Source organism: Tiliqua scincoides, chromosome 4, assembly GCF_035046505.1.
Source record: "Tiliqua scincoides isolate rTilSci1 chromosome 4, rTilSci1.hap2, whole genome shotgun sequence".
NCBI lineage: Eukaryota > Metazoa > Chordata > Lepidosauria > Squamata > Scincidae > Tiliqua > Tiliqua scincoides.
Window position 1 is genome coordinate 177,979,497 of NC_089824.1, and position 24,210 is coordinate 178,003,706.

At 44.3% G+C, this 24,210-nt stretch overlaps 1 protein-coding gene across 2 annotated transcripts; it reads right to left on the reverse strand.

Moving 5' to 3' along the window:
• Window positions 1-610: 610 nt before the first annotated feature.
• Window positions 611-22,843, reverse strand: RAB7B (RAB7B, member RAS oncogene family). 2 transcript variants are annotated; one of them, XM_066625494.1, is made up of 6 exons: window positions 22,694-22,843; window positions 11,600-11,657; window positions 8,945-9,071; window positions 5,471-5,686; window positions 4,741-4,866; window positions 611-2,565 (listed from the first exon to the last, which is right to left on the reverse strand). In XM_066625494.1, the coding sequence occupies exons 2-6, from the start codon at window positions 11,650-11,652 to the stop codon at window positions 2,485-2,487; spliced, it is 603 nt and encodes a 200-aa protein (XP_066481591.1). In that variant the 5' UTR covers window positions 11,653-11,657; window positions 22,694-22,843; the 3' UTR covers window positions 611-2,484. The 2 variants fall into 2 exon arrangements, with proteins under 2 accessions (XP_066481591.1, XP_066481592.1); XM_066625495.1 differs by lacking the exon at window positions 4,741-4,866.
• Window positions 22,844-24,210: the final 1,367 nt, after the last annotated feature.

Here is a 24,210-nt window from a genome sequence, read left to right on the forward strand (position 1 = left end):
CATTCCCTGCACCGATACTGGCTAGACAGCACCGTCAATGTCAATATGACTGTCTTTTGCCATCTGTCTCACATGAATAAAATTCACAGACACCACATCCTAGAACTCACCCAATTAAATTGATTGACAGCAGGTTCAGGACTAATAAAAGGAAGTGCAGTTTCACCAGATGCATAATTAACAAGGAAGTCACAACAGGGCACAGTGATGGTGGCTACCTTAGGTGGCTTAAGAATGGGTTTGGCAATTTTTAAGGAAGGTAGTTATTGATCAGCCTATTAGCCATGATCACTAAATGAACCTCGTGTGACGGAGGGAGCACACCTCTGAATGCCAGGTACTGGGGATGAACACTAGGGCAGGGTTCTTGCGTAGGTGTGCTGGTTGTAGGCTTTTTTTGAAGGCATCTGATTGGCCGCTCTCAGAAATAGTATGCTAGTACAGGTGGTACCTCGTTATCCATGTGGGATCCATTCCCGAACCCTCCATGGATACCAAAAATGACAGATAATGAATCTGCAGTTTTCAGCCTCTTAAACCCTCCAAAGGGGACCGGAGCCGTGCTCCGGTTGGCTCCAGAGGTCTTTCTGAAGCCCGCAGAGGCTGTGCATGTCCGCCCATGGTCTCTGCACCTTCAGAATGGCCCACAGAACCCCCCAAAAACATGACTTCCTGTTTCCCGCAGAAAACTGAAAGTGATGTTTTTGTGCCTTTTCAGGCATTCTGAAGGCCTGGGGAAGCAGGAAGTCCCTTTTTTTCTCTTCTGTGGGCCATTCTGAAGCCCACAGAGGCTGCGGGTGAACACTTCAGAAAGTCATTGGAGGCAACCAGATCACAGCTCCAGTCCCCTTCAGAGGGTCAGATAGGGCCAAGTCTGGCCCAACGTGGGTCCTGCGGACCTGCACTGAGCCAGATCCATGTATGTAAAATCTGCAGATAAACAGGCTCCACCTGTACAGACTAACACGTGGTCTGATCCAGCAGAGGTCCACCAGGCTCATGTTCTTGTATGATTTTTTTGAGTTACCGTGGGTAATATTCCTTAATGTTCCACACATTTGTCTCATTCGTTTTCAAGGAACTATCATTGGTTATCATTATACCCTGCCATCATTACACCCTGGAAGATCTTCCTTACTGATTATGAATAGAGAGAAACAGAATTTCCCTTCATCTTTGCTAAGGTTACTGTCAGTTAACTTTATTCTGAACTCTAGAATTATGAAAGACTGAAGAAGAAAAAATCTATCCACACTCTCCTTATCATTCATAATTTGTGAAACCACAATCCTGTGTGTGTTTCCCTTACTAGTCTTTTTTTCTAAAGCAAGAGCCCCAAATGCTTTATTGTTTCTTACAGAAAATGCAATCCAGAAGGACAATTGAATGTACACATTAGCAAGTAGGTTTTGCATTCACATTATAAACGTATTTAAGCACAAACCGATTTAACTTTCACATGCAACAATGCCCTTAATTACAACCACAAATTTGCCTTGTGGGCCATTCCCCTTCCTCTGACCCACAACAGTGTTAATCTTGGGAGTGCAGCATCACACCCCGGGCATCCAGGGAGATTATTTCCTCCCTTACCAAGGAGCCTATTCCCCCTTTCAAGCTTCTGCTACATGTTTTTCCATGTCCCTATCAATTCTATCTCATTCTCTTTCCAAGCATTTTAAACATTCCCTTTTCTTAAAAAAAAAAAAAAAATTCTTAAAAAAAAAATCTCCTATACTATTGCCTATTGTCCCTGCATTTTGAAGACTTGCCCTTCTTGGGAAGAGCCCCTGTTGTATGCATGTGGGGGGGACGGGACGACGAAGGCTAATTTGCAGTATACCTGCTAACACTTAAGCATCCTTTTCACTTACGTGAAGGTCTTTGTGGTATCAGCTTCAGACTACTTGTGGTGTTAACATTATTCATTGCATACTTAGCAAACAACCATGACTACCACTTTGCATTTTTGATGTGTATGGATTATAACAATATTTTTAAAGGAGGGCACTGTCCTGGTTCATGCCATATTGTGCTGTAATTCCAGCATGTACTGCTGACATATGTGTATCAAACACCAGAGGCTGAGCTATGTTGAAAGCTACTGTAGTAATACCAGGCAAAATGTAGGGGAGAACATCAAAATGAGATCACAGCTATCAGGCAAATGAACTAGTCATTTCATGGAAGTCTTCTGAAGGACAAATCCGAGCTTCAAAATAGCATCTTAAGTGAGTGCCAGAATCCAGTGGAATTGGGCTGGGTTTGTATAATCGGAGTGCTTTAGGTTGGTTCCCACCTGCATGGTTCAATAATCACTGGCTTGCAGTTTTCCTCTCTCTGACAATTGGGGGAATAGGAGAGCTGCAATTGTTCTTCCATCCCTGATGGACAAGGCTCAAGAGGGGCCTCCCCACAGCTGTATCTGTTCCATGCAGTAGTGCTTGAAGTGAATGAAAACATCACATTTTCCCAAATGACATCTCAGCAGCATTTTGCCTGGGGCTGGTCTTCAGGAGTGAGCTTTATAGAATCTGTTAGGTAGTTTTCAATGATCCCTTTGTACTAAAACAAACAATAAAGCAACATGAGGTTTAAGTGTAAATTCTCAAGATTCATAAGTAAATGGAACAAAAGAACAACGCTGTAGCCAGGATCAGCTTTAAGCCAATTGTTCCCAATTGGGCCCTGTGCCTAAGGGCGCCTTGCGTCAGGGCAATCCACTCTAGCCTTGTACACAATTTTATATTGAAATGTGCTTAGATCCATTTGCATGTCCATTAACTCACATGCACTTTTTAAGCGTACATTTTGATTGCTTTCCATTCTACCATAGATATATAAAGTCCAGAATACATTTTATTTATATTTCTAATATTCTACAGACCATCTAAACCAGCTCTCTACTCAGTGGCCCCTGGAAAGATGGCAAGTAGGCATGATAGATATAGACATGCCATGTTATTTGTCTTCTGTGTCTAGCAATCAGATCTGTGCAAATTTAGGTCTCGACACTAATTCAAGGCTCTCTTAAGTGCATACATATTGCAAATGTTTAGGGAAAACTCTGGAGAGAATCATCATCGTACATGACATAGGGGAATCCACAAAGACTAATTCATTGTGAAAACAAGGCAAAGGAATGTCTTAATAAGCCAAGTTGCTTAAGAATACATGAGGTAATTGAACATGATGGTGCAAGAAAAGGGACATTTGGCACTTTTGCAGGCATTCTTTGGCAATAGGTCAGACAGGAACTTGGCAACTAAATCCTGGAGTGAAAATCCTTTGACTCTCTCCCCTGCATTTCATCCTAAGCAGATGGCAGCACCTTGTGGTCAGAGAGAGGAGTCTCACTCAGTGCACATCAACAAGCAGATCCAAAGGAGAACTCTTTCAAATGCAACTCTTTTATGGGTCAATCACTTTTTCTTTTCTAGCCTCCAGTTTCACACTAGACCATTTTTCTTTGTTGGCAGTGTCATATTTATCAAGTGACTAAAGTGTACAATCACACATTAGTGCCAATTCCCATCTCAGAAAACTTCATATTTTAAAAGTGCATGGCATCTGTTTCCTGCAGATGCCTTCAGCGTTCTAAATGTATACAGTTCTTATAAAAATAAATGCATAAATTTATAGTACTGTATACAGCTTTCATTTGCATCTGTTTTATTTGGGGCCAGAATTAGATGTTCTGTGGGGGGAAAAGGGACCAAAAACTGAATTTGTCCTAGCATGCATATTTTTATAGATCATAGAATTATAGAGATGGAATCATCAACTCATAGATCTAACCAGGGCCACCGAGAGAGATTTTGGGCCGCGGCAAAAAATATTTCAGTCACACACACCCCCCTAGCAAGGGCGCAACTTAGGCAGGCTCTGGTAATTTGTATTGCCTTCCTCCTCCCCTCTCATGGGCTCTGCTTAAGGCAGCACTCAGACAAGCGAAAGAAATATTGGATTTCTCAAGATTTTCTGCAACAAAACCTTTGACCCTCATCATATTCATCACAAGAGGGCACTAAAAGCAAAGTATCACTGCTTTGCCATCTTCCATTTGAAATTTGAATAATTAAGAAACTGCAGCTCCAAAATTGCTGGCCAGAGTGAGGGGGGTGAGATCCAGTTTCCATTAAAGAGCAAAGGGCAAACCTCTCCAGAGGTGAAAAAACAGCTTTGAGGCATTGCAGCAGACTGACAGCTCCCAGGCCAGGTGGATGCTTTTATTGATGTCGTGTCATTCTTTAGTTCTAAGGAGCTGTATTTTTAATGGATGCTGAACTGATTGTATTATATATTGTTAGGCACCCTGGAGGTGTCACGCTCGGAAGAGCTAGTAAGCAAAATCCAATATTTATTTGTCCAAAGCACAGTGTGCAGCTTTTCAACGGCTCAAACTCTTGTCAAAACAGATCCTTAAAATACTTTTTAAGTTGTAAAAATTATTTCTTAGTAAACATCAGGGAAAGAAATCAGAATTGGGAATAGAAAAGGTATAACAAAAGTGCTTGTACCACAGATGTATAAAGGAATTCAGTTGCAAATATCTCACTGCAATGAATAAAGCACAAATGAAGAAATCCCAGTGGTCTTTTGCACCTGGATGATACCTGTTGAGAGACTAGGGTTGAGGTAGGAAGCAACAGCAGCCTCCACAGTTTGATCCTTTGATGTTGACTTTATTGTAAAAGAATGTCAAGATCTGCTATCTTTATCGGTTGCCCCATTACTTACCCTTGATAGTGCTTGCCTTGCTAGACTCTCAAAGGCCTGCACTACATTGATATCATTCTTGGCACTAACTTCAAAATATGCAATGTCCTTTTCTTTGCACCAAGATGAAACTGCCTCCTTTGACACCTGAAAAACAGTACCAGAAGGAATATGATTAGCTGGCCCAAATCCAGTGTCATAGGGACTTTCCAAATGGGAAGGGCCTTCCCCGGGGGATGATGTGGCTTTCAATGTCTAGTGATTTACCATATGTCTATCCCCCATCCCCAGAGAATAGAAGGCTATCCTCAGCTTTAAATGTACCTTGAGGCTGTTGCTATTCTTACTCTGCCATCACAGAGTGTCTATTTTAATTGTTATTGTTTTAGAGGATGTCATTTCATTGTTTGCAACTTTGTGAATTGGGGGGGGGGGGTCCAGACTTTTGGTGTAGCAGAATGCCATTGTTGAAAGCTCCTTCCAGAACTAAGAAGGTTCCATTTGCACAAAGGTCTCTCCCACTTGTGCAAGGACCTCTTGCCTGAGCATGAGTCTCTCCTGTTCACAGAAGGTGCTTCTGCCAATATTGCACCACATAGCCAAAGGTTTGGAAGGATGCTGGTATCTTTAAGAGGTGGGATATGCATATTTTAAATAAACAAAGTCATTCTATAATATGATAAATGTTTCCAAGGGAGATTCAAGCTCCAACACCCTGCATCTTCTTACCACTCATACCTCCATTTCTTACCTGTTTTTCCTTCAAATCAATTTTATTCCCCAGCACAACCATGGGGAAACCTTGATCTCTTGGGATAACCTTCTGCAGGAAGTCTTCCCTCCAGTCATCCAATGACTCAAAGGAGTCCATATCTGTGACATCAAAGGTCAGCATGCAGCCATCAGAACCTTTATAGAATGTTGATACCATGGACCGGAATCGCTCCTGTCCTCCAGTGTCCCAAATCTAAGAGGAGCATATGTGTATTTAGATTAGTATCTCAGAAACACAAAAGATGTCCTGTAGCTCCAACCAAGGGGTTATCCTTTGCTTATATGGTGCCTCCAGAAGTCACCCTACACATGAAAATGTGAAGCTACCTTATCCTGGATCAGGCCATTTGTTCATCCTACTTCAATATTACTCTCCAGAGTTTCAGATCTCCTACTTGGAGATGCTGGGGGCTGACCAGCATGCAAATAATGTGCTCTACAGCTAAGCCGATTCCCTCCTGCACTTTCTGTAGGTGCAACAGACACTACAGATGCCCATGGCTGGATAACTTCCTTCCAGCCCTTAATTCATGTTCCTGACAAGGAAACCATCACCAACTCTGCTCTTCTGCCTGCTGTTGAGGGAAGAGGAACAGGGAAGAGCAGCCAATGGCACATAGAACAAGAAAGGGAAACAAGGACAGTGATTTCCTCACTCTCTGTAGTAAGAAAAAGAAAAGAGGGGCTGTGACTAAGTAAGAGTAAATCTCACCTCGATGGGAACAGGAGATAACGCAAGTACTGAGAAGGATTTCTAACCAGGGATGTCTGTAGGATGCTAGAACCCATATAGGGAACCTTCTGCACATTTGGTATCTCATTAAGCAGATAACATATTTACAGCCCAGTCCTAACTTGCCCTGGAGCAGGCCGGCCGGCCGGCATCCCCTTACCCTGGGTAAAACCTTAGCAGCCACAATGGGGCTATCTCAAGAGGTGGTGCAGATCCAAGCAGCTAGGAGCTGCTCCAGGCTGCCAAGGACCAGGGATAGGAACTGGCATAAGTTGCCGGCGCACCGCCTGCCCTCCCCCACCCTGAACGCCTCCTCCCTGCCCTCCCCATGGCACTCAACCCTGACTCGGCCGGTGTGGGCTTACCTGATCTGCCAGCCCAACAGGACTTGGGCTGGTGTCTGGAGGCCGGTGCATGTCCAGAGTCAGCGCAAAAGTGCTTTAGGGCACTTTTGCAACACTCATTGGGTGGCATAGGGGACCTGTGCTGGCCAAGAGCGCACTCTGGATTGCACCCTTACTGTACTATTCTGGAGGTTTGGCTAGCAAATTTGCATTGTCTTTGGAGAGATTAGCAGATGCTCAGAAATTTGAAAATTCTGCTTCTGGGGATCTATAATGTCGATGTACACCTGTGGCTCAGTACTAGAAATTTTTCTGCATTGCTTACAGAAACATGCTTGATCTGTATGTTATGAGCTAATCAACAGCTGTTTTCTTGTCTCTGTGGGTATACTCAGTGGCGTCACTAGGGTTTGCGTCACCTGGTGCCAGAGGTCAGCACGTCACCCCCATGCAGTGGGCGGGGCAATGCCCCAGGTGGTGGGCGTGGTGATCTACCATCGCCCCACCCCCACTGGTTTTTTTGGCTGTACCTTTTGATAGAATAAAGATATTTCAATGTAGTTTGTTTCATCGCATTCTGCATGAAATTACACATTGATTGATATATAACATGATGGTATTATTTTTGCAAACTGTGATTTTGGTCACTAGTGGTGTCACCTCCCCCCAGGGTGTCAGCTTACTAACACCTTATTGGAGCAGTTCTCAAACTTTTAGCACTGGGACCCACATCTGTCCAGGACCCATCATAAAGCAATTTAAAATAAATAAGGGAAAACCAGCCCTGTTCCACCAAGTGAATTTTCTCTGTAGCCTGCCTGCAATAACATCCCCCCCCCCAAAAAAAAAGAATCAGTAAGATTTTCACCTCTATCCAGTACCCAGTTCAATTTAAGTTCTTATTTTTCAAGCATATCACTACCAGGACCCACCTGGCTTTACAAGTCTGAGAGCCCAATCCTATGCCTGTCTACTCAGAAGTAAGTCCCATTATAGTCAGTGGGGCTTACTCCCAGGAAAGTGTGGATAGGATTGCAGCCTAAAACAAAAAGATTAACCTTATCCTGTCAAGCCTCTGTTTCATTCTTTTATGGGGGGGGGGCTGCCTTCTGGAGCATTTGTTGAGCGCCATTTGCATCAAATCAGGACCATTCTGGTGGCCTCACATTTCCCTTTGCCTGAACTGCCCAGGAGCCAAGGCACGTTTGCTAACTTGCGAGTAAACATGGCCATGTGGCTTAGTTTTGCTTTCCATAGGGCTCAATACATTTGCCAGCTTGGAGGGAGGGACCTACTTCTCGGGTGTTTTTGAGGGGCTACATTCATTGGATCAGGACAATTCTGGTGTTATTGGATTCCTCTCAGCCTGACCTTCCAGAAGGACTAAGGCACATTTACCTACTCACAAGTAATTGCACGATGTGGTTCAGTTTCACTTTCCATTGGGCACCGTGCATTTTTTGTTTTCTGTTTTTTTGCCAATAACTTTTGATTGAAAGGAGATATTTCACTCCCGTTTTTTGCATTGCATTCTGCTGGAAATTCAGCTTCCAACGGTATATAGCATGATGGTGTTACCCCTAACCACCGCAATTTTAGCGTGTCACCCTTCCAGTGTGTGCCACCCCCCTTATGCATCACCCGGTGCAGCCCGCACCCCCCACACCCCCTAGCGACACCACTAGGTATACCACAGAGAGGTCAGAAGGAAAGCTAATGCAGGAAGAAGTTCAAGGTCAACAGGCTGGTGCCTCAGAGGGAAATCTGTCTACAACACCCATGAGGGTGAAAGCAGACACCAGGTGATGATCTTGCAGCAGTCCTGAAATACGTACTACAGATTCTGCCAACGTGAGCTGAAGTTCAAGGGCCAGAACATAGAAGGACCTCACCAAGACATAGGTGTCCATAAATGAATCTTCCTTTGGTATTTAAGAAATTTCAACGTTTTAAAAAATATGTTCACTAACAGGAAAGCCACCCCCCCCCCCACTTTTGTACTGTACATACATTTTGATGCAACAGACTTAACCCTTCATTTCTTTTGGAGACAATTTCAGCATCCAGTAGCCAGGATGCTTTGGAACAAAGGACCCCAAGGTTCCTACTTGAGCACATGTGGATACTGAGAATTCAGGGGTTAGCCTAGGCATCTAGGCCCTTGGATGGGCATGGGCCCTCAGCCAACCTGGTCAATTCTTGATGCTACCTCTGCTGGGAATGTTGCAGTCAACAGCAATTGTGTCAAGGTAAAGATTGTGTCAAGGCAGCACAATGGCTGCCTGTCAAAATGTTGCCAAGGAAATGGAAGCCCAATCTTAGTCTCCTGCATGAACACAGGGCAGGAGATCTGACACTGTAAGATCCATCTTACCTGCAGTTTCAAAGGGGTGTTGTCCACCACCACCATCTTAGTCAGGATACTGGCTCCCAGGGTGGTCCGGTAGTCTTCATAAAATTTCTTGTGAACATACTGGTGAAGGAGGGAGGTCTTGCCTACCCTGGGGTGAAGGAAGAAGCATTTGTATTACTATAGACAACCCTTACCAGCAGGGTGAGGGTTAGTATGCTTTTTGTGGTGGGGGAGGAATGCAAGGTTGGGGGACCCTGCAATTTTATTACAGTAGTGACTGGAGGAAGAGTGCTTAACTCCTTCCTTTCGTATTGTATTTCAGTTAAAACATCCCCAGCTGCATTCCCACAAGCAGGTATGGGAGGGAAATATGGTGTGAGACCTCCTGGCATTGTATGGTTAATGGTTGCAAACCTTGGAATTGAGAATGTGCTGTTATATTCATTTCCAACCCAGAAGAATAAAAGGAAAACAATGAACAACTCCCAAGGATATACTGTATTCTTTATGTCAATCAAAGTTATCATCCATAGGTTATGATGAAAACAGAAGATGAAACATATATAGACACATGCCCTAAAGGACATCTGTACAATTAATAAATCTGCCACACTGTTTATCCTGATAGCACTCATATAATCATCAAAACACTTTTGATGTAATTTGTTTATACAGCAATAGCAAAGATGGACACTGAATGTTGCAGCAAGTAGAATTTGAATATTCTGCTGGACAGTCCAGCAACTAGTATTGGAAGGAGTTGAGCTAAGTATCTGGGCTTGATATTTGCACAAATTGGGCAAATACAGTGCCTTGGATAGGATTTCCCACGCTAAACATAACAACCAATGTAGCCTCGGCTGGCGTTTAATTAAATGCTTTTCTGAGATGACTATTAATTTCTAAGGGGAAATTGTCATAACTATGACTAATACTGGTTGCGACCATCACCTCTCAGAAATTATTAGGCTTTCTGTTGCAAAGCCTGGGGATCATTTTGTGCTTGGTTGCCATGGTCAAACTTAGGGGTGCCCAAACCCCGGCCCGGGCGCCACTTGCGGCCCTCAGGGACTCCCAGTCCGGCCCGCAGGGAGCCCCCAGTCTCCAATGAGCCTCTGGCCCTCCAGAGATTTGCTGGAGCCTATGCTGGCCTGACACAACTGCTCTCAGTGTGAAGGTGACTGTTCGACCTCTCACGTGAGCTGTGCAACAAGGGCTGCTTGTTTGACATCTGTGATGCAGTAGCAGCAGCGAAGGAAACACCTGCCTTGTTTTGTGCAAGGTCTTTTATAGGGCTTGAGCTATTGCAAGACCTTCATTCATTCATATAAGTTCCATCTCGAATATATTCATTTATGTAAATTTATTCAAATTTTATTCCCGGCCCCCACTACAGTGTCAGAGAGTTGATGAGGCCCTCCTGCCAAAAAGTTTGGACAGCCCTGGAAACTATACCAGATATAAATATCCTCATGCTGACCACATTTTTTCACTTCTGCTTTAGCTACAATATTCCTCTGTAAACTGCTTTATGAACTTTTTGTTGAAAAGCAGTATATAAAAACTATTAATAATAATAATAATAATAATAATAATAATAATAATAATAATAATAATGTTTACCACTGAGTTTATAACAAGAATCTAAAAGAGTGAACAAAGTGGACAAGATTTTTGTTGTCACAAACTGATTAGGTTCACGTCAGCAAAAATGTGCTTCCCAAATGAATCCTCAGTTGTCGATAGTAACATGGGGGCAGATGCATTTGCGGGGGAGAATTGGTCAGTGTGAGCTCGGCTGCTTAACTCTTTTCCTGCATGCCAGTTCTCCCTCACAAGCCCCCCACCCCCCCAGTCTGCTGGGTTTATTTCCGGGTTCTGAGTCTGGCTGGGTTAGGGCTAGAAACACAAATGTATTAATGTTTACTCAGAAGCAAATGCCACAGTGGTCAATAGACCTATATCTTAGTTCAGTTTGTGGAAGGCTTGCACTCTTATGTTCCCTCTAGGCTCAGGCTACATTGGCTTCCTAAATCATGAATGTCTGAGTTATGAATGGCTACATCAATGTTTTTGCACAGACATGATAGCACTGAGCTTGCAAGAACAGGCTGTTTCAACCTATATACATTCTGTACAGACCTCTGAAACCAAAATGATGTGTACATTGGTGACTTTGTGTATACCGGCATTACATCAATCATGTGTATGTCCCCTGCCCTCACTTTTTTTTTCTTCAATCTACAGCAGCTTCCCAGAATACCCATTTCTTTTCCCCCAGGAAAACGTGCTTTTAACCCCACAGGGACTTTCAACATGGAAACCTGCCAGAGAAAAAAGGATGAAGACATCCTTCCCTACACTAGTCTCCTCTCTTCTTTTTTAGGTTAAAAATGAGAAAGGTTATGTCACGGAGGAGCCATGTGGGAAAAGTGATTTTTATGTGATTTTTATCATGTGTATTCTGAGTCTCATTGGTAGAGGATTCAGAGATTCAAAAATGCCAAGAAATAATGTAACAGAAATACAATAATGTAATGTATCATAACTGGGAGCAGGGTCATTAACATTATCAACATAAAGGAAAAAGGGGGGGAAGCATGTGATGATTATCCAGAAAAGTAGAAAGTCTCTCTAAATGGATCCTTCAGACTGAAAGCAAGGAGGGCTGCTTACCCCAGAGCGCCAATGATGATGATTTTCAAATCCACTGTCTTGCTTGAATTCATGAAGACTAAGTGGAAGAAAAAGAAGCACAATTACTAACACTTCATATGTCGAACTGTCTTCAACCAACAAAGCCCTTCTTGTAGGAGACTCCTTGAGGAAAACGCTGCCTGTCCACCTCTAAAAATGGGCCCATCTATAGATTTGGGAGGGGCACAGTGGGAGCTTATAGGTGTTGATACTTGGTCCATTTTAAATATGCCCAACTAGATTGTTTTTTTGATCTCAGCAGCTTATTTTCCCAGCTGTGATTCAAAATTGAGCTATAGGCAATTTTAAATTTAAATATTTATCTATAACAGCCACTGCAGAGGCCCATTTTTACATGTGTCATACAAAGTGCTGTTGAGTCTTATTCCTGCTATTTGGTGTGCAACAGCAGTTTTAAATGCATGGAAAGTGGATTTATAATCACCATTGTTCATCACTGTGGTGTTCTATTCAAAGTGCACAGTTAGCCCTCCTAACCTCTCCGACCCGTATGAAAATGTCTCTTTGGGTAGAAAATGTTTCACTGTGTCGCCTAACAATGGATTCCATTGCAATAATTTATTTTCAGGGACGAATACTTTGCTAAGCTCCAGGCAGTAACTGAATGTACTTTGTAGAGATTTCTGCATTTATATTTATAGCAGTATATTTTGAACCTGCCATGTTCATGGGGATTGTTCTGAAGTGATTCCAATTCATACAATACCTCCATTATGACAGCCTGTGCGTCAGTATAACCAGAGGCGTACTAAGTGCAGGGTGGAGGGCGGTCTGCCCCAGGTGCCAGTGAGAAGGGGGTGACTGTGTTGTTTGCCTGTTGCTTCAAATATCAGATAGACTTGGCCTCACCCAGGGTATCTTGAGACAGAGGCCAGATCTACCCTTTGCTTTCAAGGGCTGGTAGCCCTGGTCACCTCCAGGGGATCTTGTTGCAGAAGTCAGGTCCACCTGTGGCTTGAGAGGCCAAGGGCAGGGTGGTGGGAGTGGCCTGTCTGGGTGTCAAATACGCTGGGTATATCACTGGGTATAATGCATTTGGAGAATATTAAACAGAAATGGCCATGGACACCAGCTGTAAGTGCTTTCACAACTGAACCAGTCCAAAGTGACTGCAAAGATTATTTTGTAGTCTAACACACCACATCTAAACACTATTAATATTGGATTTTTATAATCCAATATTTAAGCTGCTGGGTGTCATCTAATATTGCTGTTTTGTGGATTTGCACGTTGTATCTGCTTTGCGATATGTCCTTAACCTAATCTCACATATCCATTTCAATCTTTGCTTGATTAAGTCAGACATGCCTTTGTCTTCTGTCAAGAGCTCTAGATTGAAAAGGCTCATACAAAACTAAGCATCTGTCTCTGAGTTTCCACCTGCAGTCCCCCTCAATAATCCCCGCATTTGTGCTGTACTTTCTTCAGCAAAGAAAAGAGAGGGGACTGGGAGCATCTTCTACATACAACTAAACAAGGAGATCATTGTCACTCTAACGACTGTGAACAAAACCTATAGTAACTGCATACAAGAGACAGCACCAAGCCCGGAACCACTTAGTCAGGGTTTTCTTTCTCAATGTATCACTGCTGTTGACTCTTGTTTTTATTGTTATTACTGTTATTTACTGTTTTTAATGCCAATAAAGGTTTATGGATGGTATCACTGCTGCTACTGTCAAAAGCCACACAGCCTTGTCTCCAGGGTTCAGACTGTAATGTGGCTCTATTTTGTATGTGATCAGGGAGAAAATTTATTTGCCCTGATAAAACTGAAGGTGAAATTAGATAGAAAATGGGTAGTTGACTAGTTGTTTTTTTTTTTAATTTTTCCCTTTAAAAATAGCGGGGGCCAGCAGCATATTGACAGAAGCAAAATGTGTCGGTAAGGGGCTTTAGGACTTTGTCCCCACTGTGGTCCCAACCCTGATTATGTATGATATGCCCCCATGTACTATTTACTGTTGAAAAAGAGCTTAATTGAAAGCTGATTGAAGCTTTTGTACCTACGTTAAATAGCATGAGTAGGGGTGCCACTGCAGCAAGAGTAAAATCCTAAGGACTCATGCCCTGCCTGGTTTCATTACACTTCACAAGGTCACCACATGTTTTTTAAAAAAAGGCCAAGACACTCATTCAACATACTGTATACTTTGTCCTTAGAGGTCACAGCAGAAGTAGTTGTTTTCACCTAGTGGAAGATTAGGGCAAGTGTAGCCGGGAGGTCCTGGAGGCCAAATTTAGGCTTTTAGGTAGGAAGCTGAAAGCCAGGACCTCAAAGGTAGCGTTCTCTGAAGTGCTACCTGTTCCACGCGCAGGGCCAGCTAGGCAGGCGGAGATCAGGGGTCTCAATGCGTGGATGAGACGGTGGTGTAGGGAGGAGGGGTTTAGATTTGTTAGGCACTGGGGAACATTTTGGGACAAGTGGGGCCTGTACAAGAGGGACAGGCTTCACTTGAACCAGAATGGAACCAGACTACTGGCGCATAACATTAAAAAGGTGGCAGAGCAGCTTTTAAACTGATCCCTGGGGGAAGGCCGACAGGAGCCGAGGGGCATCCGGTTTGGGACTCCTCATCCCTATGGGACGAGGATGGGGAGGTTAGAGAACAACAAGTCAAAGGCAGAATAGGAGAAGAAATTGGGAATGGTAGCATGATGGGATGTGATAGAAGGTTGGGCACAATGAGAGGATGCAGGGACAAAGGAGCAAATAAGCAGCCCACCCTGGGGCATTCCGTGTACAAATGCTTTTATGCAAATGCCCGAAGTCTCTGAGCAAAGATGGGAGAACTGAAATGTCTGGAGACAAGGGAAAACATTGACATAGTGGGCATAATGGAAACCTGGTGGAATGTGGAAAATCAGTGGGATACCGCAATCTCAGGCTATAAACTCTACAGGAGGGACAGGGAGAGGCGGGTTGGAGGTGGGGTGGCCGTTTATGTTAAGGAAGGGATAGAATCCAGCAAAGTAGAGATTGAAGGCGGGTCCGACTCCACCGTAGAATCTCTGTGGGTTAAATTACCAGGCCTGTGAAGCGATGTAATACTGGGGGCGTGCTATCATCCTCCAGACCAGAAACTGGAAGGGGACCTTGAAATGAGGAAACAGATCAGGGAGGTGACAAGGAGGGACAGGATTGTAATCATGGGGGGCTTCAATTATCCTCATATTGACTGGGTCAATTTGTGTTCTGGTCACGAAAAGGAGACCGGATTCCTTGACGTGCTAAATGATTGTGCCTTAGAGCAGCTAGTCATGGAGCCCACCAGAGGACAGGTGACTCTGGATTTAATATTGTGTGGTACTCAGGACCTGGTTAGAGATGTCGATGTTACGGAGCCGTTGGGAAACAGTGATCATGCTGCGATCCGTTTTGACGTGCACGTCAGGGGAAGAATACCTGGCAAATCTCTCACAAAAACCCTTGACTTCCGATGGGTGGACTTCCCCCAAATGAGGAGGCTGGTTAGAAGGAGGTTGAAAGGGAAGGTAAAAAGAGTCCAATCTTTCCAGAGTGCATGGAGGCTGCTTAAAACAACAGTAATAGAGGCCCAGCAGAGGTGTATACCACAAAGAAAGAAGGGTTCCACTAAATCCAGGAGGGTGCCTGCATGGCTAACCAGCCAAGTTAGAGAGGCTGTAAAGGGCAAGGAAGCTTCCTTCAGTAAATGGAAGTCTTGCCCTAATGAGGAGAATAAAAAGGAACATAAACTGTGGCAAAAGAAATGTAAGAAGGTGATATGGGAGGCCAAGAGAGACTATGAGGAACGCATGGCCAGCAACATTAAGGGGAATAGTAAAAGCTTCTTCAAATATGTTAGAAGCATGAAACCCGCCAGAGAAGCGGTTGGCCCTCTGGATGGTGAGGGAGGGAAAGGGGAGATATAAGGAGACTTAGAGATGGCAGAGAAATTAAATGAGTTCTTTGCATCTGTCTTCACGGCAGAAGACCTCGGGCAGATACCGCTGCCCGAACGGCCCCTCCTGACCGAGCAATTAAGTCAGATAGAGGTTAAAAGAGAAGATATTTCAGACCTCATTGATAAATTAAAGATCAATAAGTCACCGGGCCCTGAAGGCATCCACCCAAGAGTTATTAAGGAATTGAAAAATAAAGTTGCTGATCTCTTGACTAAGATATGCAACTTGTCCCTCAAAACGGCCACGGTGCCAGAAGATTGGAGGACAGCAAATGTCACACCTATCTTTAAAAAGGGAAAGAGGGGGGACCCGGGAAACTATAGGCCGGTCAGCCTAACATCTATACCGGGTATGATGGTGGAATGCCTCATCAAAGATAGGATCTCAAAACACATAGACGAACAGGCCTTGCTGAGGGAGAATCAGCATGGCTTCTGTAAGGGTAAGTCTTCCTCACGAACCTTTTAGAATTCTTTGAAAAGGTCAACAGGCATGTGGATGTAGAAGAACCTGCAGAAATTATATATCTGGACTTTCAGAAGGCGTTCGACACGGTCCCTCACCAAAGGCTACTGAAAAATCTCCACAGTCAGGGAATTAGAGGACAGGTCCTCTCATGGATTGAGAACTGGTTGAAGGCCAGGAAGCAGAGAGTGGGTGTCAATGGGCAATTTTCACAATGGAGAGAAGTGAAAAGTGGTGTGCCCCGAGGATCTGTCCTGGGACCAGTGCTTTTCAACCTCTTCATAAATGACCTGTAGACAGGGTTGAGCAGTGAGGTGGCAAAGTTTGCAGATGACACCAAACTCTTCTGAGTGGTGAAGACCAGAAGTGATTGTGAAGAGCTCCAGAAGGATCTCTCCAGACTGGCAGAACGGGCAGCAAAATGGCAGATGCGCTTCAATGTCAGTAAGTGTAAAGTCATGCACATTGGGGCAAAAAATCAAAACTTCACATATAGGTTGATGGGTTCTGAGCTGTCTGAGACAGATCAGGAGAGAGATCTTGGGGTGGTGGTGGACAGGTCAATGAAAGTGTTGACTCAATGTGCGGCGGCAGTAAAGAAGGCCAATTTTATTCTTGGGATCATTAGAAAAGGTATTAAGAACAAAACGGCTAGTATTATAATGCCGTTTATAAATCTATGGTAAGGCCACACCTGGAGTATTGTGTTCAGTTCTGGTTACCGCATCTCAAAAAAGACATAGTGAAAATGGAAAAGGTGCAAAAGAGAGCGACTAAGATGATTACAGGGCTGGGGCACCTTCCTTATGAGGAAAGGCTATGGCGTTCGGGCCTCTTCAGCCTAGAAAAGAGATGCTTGAGGGGGGACATGATTGAGACATACAAAATTATGCAGAGGATGGACAGAGTGGATAGAGGGATGCCATTTACACTCTCACATAACACCAGAACCAGGGGACATCCGCTAAAATTGAGTGTTGGGAGAGTTAGAAGAGACAAAAGAAAATATTTCTTTACTCAGCGTGTGGTTGGTCTAGATGGGCCTATGGCCTGATCCAGTGGGGCTGTTCTTATGTTCTTATGTTCTTAAGATTGTGGGAAGTATGAGAGTCTACTTTTGCAGTCTAGTGTCATTCATATGTGATCACAAGTTGAATTCTATTGGGGGGACCTTGTAGGTAGTGCTTTTTTTTTTTTTTAAGCCTGGATGAAACTGAATTTTTTGTCCCCACATATTTCTGCATCTTTCTGCAGAGAGGAACTATACCCTTCTACAACACAGCACAGTCTGAAGCACCTCCAAAGTTATATTCCGAATAGAAACATCATAAGTGTAGCAATGATCCCACACTTTGTACCCCAACAACTGTGTGTAAGTTTGTGCCTCCCCCACCTCTCTCTCTCTCTCTCTCTCTCATACATGCATGCACACACACTTCCCAATCAATCTATGCAGTGAGGGCATAACAAGACAATATGGGGGATGCTGCCAAGCCAACCCCCCCCCCACAACAGCCAGTTAAAATAAATGCATGTCACAACATCACTTCTAGAATTTCTCCCTCCACTCCAGTTTATTGGCAACTGCTTGCAAGGTGGCAATTGGGGACACATTCAGCGTAATGCCATGCCATCCAAGTTGGCGGTAGTCCAATGTTCCCTGTAACATCTACTTAGGACTCAGAGAATGGCACTCAGGAGCAGCAGCATCATAGAGCACATTATTCACTGGGCTGGGGGTGGGGGAGGAAATGTCTGATGTTGGTACAAGGAGAGATGATGATACCTGTCCAGGATTTGCAGTGAAACCTGGAAGGTTTCCAGGAAAACTTTGCTAAACAATCAGAATAAACACCATGCAAGGATCCACCTTTGCAGATCTCATGATGAGCAGTACTTTCCAAGCAGCTGACTCATTGATTTAGGATTCTGACCAAGGAAAGGCTCTTAATAATATACACAAGGAAATGTTTTTTTACTATTAAATGGTACATTTCATTTTCAAGAATCTCCATTATTAGGTGATAGGGCTCACTTCTCATTTCCAAGTATAATTATTATAACATCCTGCTACATCAGACTTCACCCACCATCCTTCCAAAGTCAGGTGGATGAATCACTGGAAGTGACAGTATGCCTCTCAGTAACAGTTGCAAGGGAGCTATCGTGGAAGGGTATGCTTCTCCCATCATTTCCTGCTTCTTGTCTCCCTGTGACAGCTGGTCAGCCACTTTGGGAAGCAGGATGCTGAACTAGATAGGCCTTTGGCCTGAACTAACGGTGTAAGTGGTCCATCCCACTCGCCATCAGAGTGAATCCATGGAACAATGGGAATGCGCAGGGTGTTCCGTCACTGCCAGGAATGGCTCCGATAGTGAGTAGGAGGAGGTGATTACATAGTGCATTGCGGCACCTGTAGTACTTACTATGCCCCCCTGTAGCTATGCCACTGATTTGAAATGGACCTGACTTTTAAGGTCCAAACCTATCCTTGAGTCAGACCAGTATATCTACACATACGCTGGTGCAACAACAGCCCTGCCAATGTAGAAGCCCACCCACCAACGGATGCACCAGACACCACACCAGCAAAAACACCCCTGCCCTAGTAAAAGGTTTCCTTACAGCTGGCAGCTGCCCCCATGGGGACTCAAGTACTTGCCATTTCCAGGCACGTTTCTGTTTCACATGGCTGCCTTCTTCCAGAAGAACTATCCTTCCACTTGTGCTTTGCACTGCTCAAAAGGTATACCTTGGATATATGCGTCCATATGGGTGGGATAAGGGGATTTGAACATGGGTACAGGGATCAGCTGTGACTCTTGTAGGAGGAAAGGGTGCTGTGGTGCTGCGTCTGAATAGGACTGGGCCATTAAGTGCATTGAATGTTTGGAGCTTGCCCTGTTTAGACTTCCTCCGTGGATTGCAACCTCATGCCCATGAGATCATGTGCGTTGCTTATGAAACTAGCAGTTGTGAGACATACCCAGTATGGACAATGTTTGTGCTGAAGCAAGCTACTTTCCCACTTCTGCTTTAGCATCTGATCACAAGAATTTTTATCTTGCGCCATGACAGGTTGAAGCATACAGCCATCCAAGGTACCTAACCTGATTTACTTGTTCATGCAAAGGCCACATTTTCTCATCCTCATGGCCTGCTAAAATGTGCTCATCCTAACAACGGGAATAATCATTTCTGGTGTTCATGGAGCACTGCAGTGCAATCAGTTCTCCTCCCCAACAGCCCCCCCCATTTGTTTAATTGGAATCAAATGACATATTATATTATTAAGCATGTGCTTAACACTGATGTGCCCATTTCTTTTAATACAAATAGCAACTGAATTCCCCACCCTTGCTGCTATTTGTCTGAGGGGAAAAAGTTGCTACTGGCTCCAATGGGATATAGTTTCCCATGGTAAATAGTAGCCGGGGGGGGGGGGGAATAGGGCCAGCTCAAGGTTACCTGGCACCTGAGAAAGCATGCTAAATGCTTCTCCCTCACTAACAGCCCAATCCTGTGGACCACTTATGACAGCAGATCTCATGTTCCTGTGTGGTAAGTGACTCAGCGATTATGCATCACTTTACACTTATTTACACTGAACTGCATTTGTTATTTTGTCAAGATCCTTTTGGATCTCTCCATAACCACATGCTCAGGAAAAACTTCCTTTTTGGGAAGTGGGGTAGTACATCACTCTGCAACTCAACTTGTAAATAATAGTACAGCAAAGATCATGAAGGAGTTAAGCAGAGGCATCTACCATGCAAAGTAGTCTGCCTCACCTGCCAATACAGATCCTTCAGAGACCCCATAAGAACATAAGAACATAAGAACAGCCCCACTGGATCAGGCCATAGGCCCATCTAGTCCAGCTTCCTGTATCTCACAGCGGCCCACCAAATGCCCCAGGGAGCACACCAGATAACAAGAGACCTCGTCCTGATGCTCTCCCCTACATCTGGCATTCTGACTTAACCCATTCCTAAAATCAGGAGGTTGCGCATACACATCATGGCTTGTACCCCATAATGGATTTTTCCTCCAGAAACTGGTCCAATCCCCTTTTAAAGGCGTCTAGGCTAGACGCCAGCACCACATCCTGTGGCAAGGAGTTCCACAGACTGACCACGCGCTGAGTAAAGAAATATTTTCTTTTGTCTGTCCTAACCCGCCCAACACTCAATTTTAGTGGATGTCCCCTGGTTCTGGTATTATGTGAGAGTGTAAAGAGCATCTCCCTATCCACTCTGTCCATCCCCTGCATAATTTTGTATGTCTCAATCATGTCCCCCCTCAAGCGTCTCTTTTCTAGGCTGAAGAGGCCCAAACGCCGTAGCCTTTCCTCATAAGGAAGGTGCCCCAGCCCCGTAATCAGCTTAGTCGCTCTCTTTTGCACCTTTTCCATTTCCACTATGTCTTTTTTGAGATTGTTACCCCACTTGTTACCTCCCTCCGTTGTGAAAAATTGTCCATTCATTCCCACTCACTGTTTCCTTTTTTTTAATCAGTTACCAATCCATAAAAGGATCTGTCCTCTTATTCCATGACTGCTAAGATTACTTCCAGTTTGCAGATGCAACTTCCGTTCGACTGCTGTGGGCCATTCTGAGGCCCATGGAGGCCAACAGAGTGGGTCACAGGCCCAGTGCAATCCAGAAGAAGCCCCCGGGGGCTCCCCATAAGTATTCATGCACTACCAGGAGCATTGCATTGGGCCCAGCACACATGGGTTCATGACCCACAGGTTGGGAAACACTGCCTTAGTCTATTTTTAACTGTTTTAGGGGGAGGTCTGAAGATTAGCTCTAGGACTCCAACAAATGATTTCCCTTAACCAATCCATCATGAATCCGAAGAGTAGGGGATTGCACATCTCATGCTGCAAACTATCTTGCACATCTTCAGAGGCGTGGAGCATCAGTTAGGAGTGACAAGATCCTCCCACCACAACAATTTCACACCCCACCTAGAGGGTCACTCCTTGCCTGTAGCCCTGGTTCAGGGTTCAAGAGCTGTATCTCAGCCTTTATCTTACACTGTGGCTGGAACTGTGGTATTTCTCACACTTCTTTCCCACCTTCCCCCCTCCCCCTGTGCTTCTCCTCTCCCCTTCCCTCCTGCTTCCACAAAATCTATGGTTTTCCAGCCTCAATTTCCCCTGGGTAAACCTTTCTCCTTTCCTCACCACTGCTGAGAGAATCTGTGCACCTAATAATAATAATTATTATTATTAACAGTATTTATATACCGCTTTTCAACTAAAAGTTCACAAAGCGGTTTACAGAGAAAAATCAAATAACTAAATGGCTCCCTGTCCCAAAAGGGCTCACAATCTAAAAAGATGCAAATGAATACTAGCAGACAGCCACTAGAACAGACAGTGCTGGGGTGAGGTGGGCCAGTTACTCTTCCCCTGCTAAAAAAAGGAGCACCCACTTGAAAAAGTGCCTCTTACCCAATTAGCAGGGGTAATTGAATAATCCTATTATTCAGTTTAACAAAGAGCAGGCTAACTTGTAGGATTAAACACTTGATGTTGGTCACTACCTTTAAAAACACAAGCAAAGCAACCAACAAATAGCAGTCCTGTCCATGTGCCTTTAACCGCCACTGCACAATACTTAAGGAAGTGTCATTTTTACAATCACTTCTCTCCATTGTTTGAGGGTCTAGGGCCACAGCTCAGTGGCCCTAGACCCTCAATTGCATGCAAAAGTTCCAATCCTGGCATCTCCAGAGAGAAGAGAGAAAAGATTCCTGTCTGAAACACTGGAGTGCTGCTGCTGCCAGTCAGTACTGACAGAACCAACCTCTATGGATCAATGGTCTGACTCAGATAGGCAGCTTTCTGTGTTTCAGACCAGGGAAAGTTCCATCGTCTATTTCCTCTCTGCATCCCATACAGCTTTGTGAGAAGCTTAGGAGAAGGGTCATCACTAATTGCTGGTTTGGCCACAAACTCTGCAAGTGAAGGCAGAAAATTACACAATTTCCATTTAACGGGGGAGGAGCTGAAAGGAAAGCAGCAGTCTTCGGGAACTGCCCAGGCACTGCTGTCATGGTTTCTAAATAATATTAGCAAAACAGACAACAACCTTTTTTCGTCCATTGTTCTCTTTTCCTCCCACCCTCACAGATCTCCGTTTCCCCCTTGGTGTTGCAGGCCTGTAGGCTCATAGCCCACTTCCCTAACCCACACCTTGGTGGGCAATTTCTTTTTGCTCAATGACATCTTCTTACTGAAACTCCTGTGCCAGCAGCTGGGTACAGCTTGCCTTCTAGCCATTCCAAGCAGCCCCTGCCCTGGCAGTGCAATAGAATCAGAGAAGTGCCAATGTCCAGACACGGGAAAACTGGCAGCACGGCTTTGGTGCCTAGCCCTGAACACCAGATGGGAATGTTTAGAACATTCCAGTGTTTTTCCCTTGTGCATTTTTCTAAATTCATCCTGCATTAGATATTGCTCAGCCACCACACAGATCTCTAGTTTGTTTCTTTGAAGTTCGAAGTGGACTTTGCCAACTGATTTGCCTGACCAGCAAACAGGTACTTGCTTATCAATCCCACCCTCCACTCTTTCACTCTGCAACCATCTGCTTTCAATTGATTCTATATGCCAAGCAAAAAGAGGCACAGACAAGAACTACTCACGGGTATTCCTCCTGCGTGATCCTTTTTGCTCAGCTGTTAACCTCTCCTATAGGAAGCTGGCTGCTTCTCTGTGCCTGGTCTGATAGCACTCAAAAGAAAGTAAACAAGGAGAAAGTCAGACAAAGTTCAGAGCAGTGTTCAGAGCAAAAAACTTTAAGCACAGTTTTCCATTCTTGGTTCTTGTCTTTCTTCCAGTCTTCGGAGGGGGAGGGCTGCTAAAGGGGCTGCCCAGAAATGACATCACTCATCAAGGGCTGAGATAGTCTTAAGCACAGAAGAGATCTCTGCAGTGTGCAGAGCACAGAGGAAGCGTGACCAATAGTTTCACTATAACCATGTTTACTCCCATGGAATTAATGCAGACTTAGCTTCCTGGTCATGATACTCAAGGCACCCAAGTGTCAAGGGAAAGTGCTGCGTGGCTGACAAAAGAATCCTAAATGAGTGTATTCAAAAGTCAGTTCCACTGCACCAAAGGGGTGGTGCGCTGTCAGATAAGTGTGTGTAGGATTCCAATTTGCATGACCTAGTAATATGGACTTAGGGCACAATCCTAACCAGGTCTACTCAGAAGTCCTATTTTGTTCAATGGGGCTTATTCTCAGGAAAGTGTGGTTAGGATTGTAGCCTTAGTGCTGCACAAAGTAACAGCAGAACACCCAGTTTAAGTGTGCAGGATTTTGTAAATGATGTGCAGATGTCTGCCCGCCACGTTAACACACCCTATTAGAACTTATCACCACCATTAGTTCTCAATGCTTATAAACCTCTCCAAGTAAATCTGATCAGGGCAACCGCACTAGGAAAAAGTTAACCCTCCCTCCAGGCTATTTCCCAAATCAAATCACAAGCATACCCTGAGCTGCTCTTTGCCTCTTTGCCTTATAGGACAAATAGCCATTGAAAATCCCCCTTGAATCAGAAATATTGTGCAAAGAATGAGTTCCTACTACTACTACTACTGCTTCCTACTACATGCAAAGTCCTGTTCAGATTCCTCTCCCCCAACACTTAAAAATCTGATCATGGATTTCCCAAGTCCTGCCAAGTCCATGGATTTCCCTAGTCCCCTGCTAACTGAGCACAGATGCATCTTTTAAATGGTGGTGGTTACAGCTCTTGTATTTAGCAGTGACAGAGCAGCTGTCCCTATTGATCTCAGCATTGTATCCTTTCCAGTGACTGCCGGTGTCTCTCGTGTCCTATTTTTGACTGTGAGCTCCTTTGGGAAAGGAAACCATTATTATCCTTATTATTGCCATGTAAAACCACTTCAGGAACTTTTTTGTTGAAAAGCAGCCTATCACTATCCCAAATAAAAATAAAAATTGTGCCTTTTGTATTAGTCTGGATGGCTTGAAGAAGGAAAGGCGGATAAACTAAAACAATCAATTATTTTCACTTCAGTGTACTTCACTATTTTGCAGTATATGTACAATATACATTTTGTCCTACACACACACACACACACACACACACACACACACACACACACAAATATACATTTTGTTTCTGAG